At 53.0% G+C, this 1,980-nt stretch overlaps 1 protein-coding gene across 1 annotated transcript in view; it reads right to left on the bottom strand.

The window, feature by feature from the left end:
* Positions 1 to 1,871, bottom strand: part of KIF26B (kinesin family member 26B) — a 280,513-nt gene extending 278,642 nt beyond the window's left edge. The window contains exon 1 of the mRNA XM_031059730.1: positions 1,581 to 1,871. Within this exon, the coding sequence (XP_030915590.1) occupies positions 1,581 to 1,871 (291 nt within the window). The remainder of the gene's footprint in view (positions 1 to 1,580) is intronic.
* Positions 1,872 to 1,980: the final 109 nt, after the last annotated feature.

Genomic DNA, 1,980 nt, shown 5'->3' with positions numbered 1-1,980 from the left:
GCGGGGCGGCGGGAGAATTTCCTACAGGTTCCCCAGCCCGCATCCGAAGGGAATAGCCGGTCCCAGGAAGTCCCCCGCGAAGCGGGCAGGCTTGCTCCCTCCGCCGCCTCCGACGGGATCGCTCAGCCCCAAAACACCCGTCAGTTCTCGGGAAAACGCTTGGGGCTGGGGTTCTCTCCCGGTCGGTTTTTCTTCATTGTCTCCCCTTTCATTCCCTTACAACCCTTGTTTTCACAAAAACAGCAACATCCAAATCAGGAGCGGTTCCCCCCCTATAGCCAGCACAGCTCTCATCTGCAAGTGAGGTGAAGCATCCAAGGTAGCCTTGGGAAGGCGAAAGAAGGAGCGAGAGCCGTGCTCCCCTCAAGCAGAGGCGCTTTCTGCCTCCGCTACAGCGGCAACTTGTTCCCTTCACCAAGGTTTGTAACTGAGTTAGAAGAAATCCTCCAAAAATATCGGGATCCAGGCTCTGGGAGGAGCCTCCGCGCCCCTTGCAGCCAATATCCTCCTGCCCATTTGTGCCTGACAGTTTGGGAAGGGAGGGAAGGAAAGAGCCGGGCTGCGGAGCCCCGTGCGCTCCCCGGTCAGCGGCGGAGCTGCAGGGCTGGCGGCGCCGGAGGCTGCCAGCAGAGTGCCAGAGCCTCACCGCTGCTCTGCGCGATGCCTCGGCTGCCGGGAGGGTCCATTTTATTTTGCAGTATTTCTTGATTGACGTCTGTGATTTCCCCCCTTGTTCTTGAAAAGGGCGGGTGGGTGCGAGGACGGGGGAGAACCTTGTTGCTTCCACCGCAGTTATTGGTTAGTTGCCTCTATTCAGGCTTTAATGAACGTGATTTCACAAGTGTTCCCAACCCTCCCTAAATAACTAGGAAAGAAGAGCAAGCTGTATTTATGACAGTCACTGGCATCTCTTTTCCATGTTGTAATTTTACGTGTATTAATTTAACTTGCAGTCAAGGGCATAATAAATTGATCTCTTAACAATGCAATTCTACAGACTTGTGTCCCTGTTAATCTTTCCTTTCTAATCATCATTTCCATTTGCTGATCATGTGTATCTGTTACATACCCCTTTTTATTTCAAATCCTGTACATAGAAAAATCATCTCTAATAAATCTTCCCCCTCAAAACGAGTTGGTAATTTTCTCAGAAATGGAGGCAATAAAGAGCTAAATGCCAGATCCCCTGATAGGATCATAACATGGATATGTTGATGCAACTGAGAGGGCAGAACACACAGGGGACTTGCATCCACCTTTCCAACCTCCTTTTGTTACTTCCATATAAATGCATCCTTCCAGCATCCCTAGTGTACCTGGGCCACAACAGCCGTGAGGAAACAAAACCAGCCTGCTGAATCGCTGAGCAAGGAATCTCCCAGTGCTTGCATGTCTTTACAGATACTCTACCAGTAGTAAAGATGTGTAAAACGCTCTGCTGTGTTTTCACTTCGCTATGTTGTCACTCTGAGACAGGAACGGCCATTCGTGATGCGTTTAGGAAAGCTTTAATTTAAAGCTGACACAAGTGATGCCATCCAAGGTAGCCAGGCTGCATCGTTAGTGCCTTGTGCATTTACATAGGTGACCCCAAAAAGAGGAACGAACGGGCAAACAAAGGAGGTGCACCCCAGCTGCTGTTGCATGTGAATGGGTTTCACATAAATCCGCATGCGGAGATCCCGTGGTTTGTTCCGTAGGCAGACGTGAGAGGGATGACAAGGTAAGGCAGGGAAACGCCGTGCGAGCCCGCAGCGGCACGGAGCTGCACAGCGTCCCCTGGCCCCGCGGTGCTCGCCGGGGGCATTGCTCACACTGCGGTGTAGGACTGCTCGTTCTCTGGCCTCAGTGCCGGTGCCGAGCTGGCACATTTCCTTCGTTTTTCGGCAGACCTTGAATTCCCCAGCTCTGCCTGCCTAACCACGTCCGCTGCCGGGCACCGTGGCCCCGGGCGCAGCACCCGCGGGCAGGGGCGCGCTG

Source organism: Geospiza fortis, unplaced genomic scaffold, assembly GCF_000277835.1.
Source record: "Geospiza fortis unplaced genomic scaffold, GeoFor_1.0 scaffold41, whole genome shotgun sequence".
NCBI classification, from domain to species: domain Eukaryota; kingdom Metazoa; phylum Chordata; class Aves; order Passeriformes; family Thraupidae; genus Geospiza; species Geospiza fortis.
Note: the sequence above shows the minus strand (reverse complement) of the source record. Positions and strands in the feature narration are given on the sequence as shown.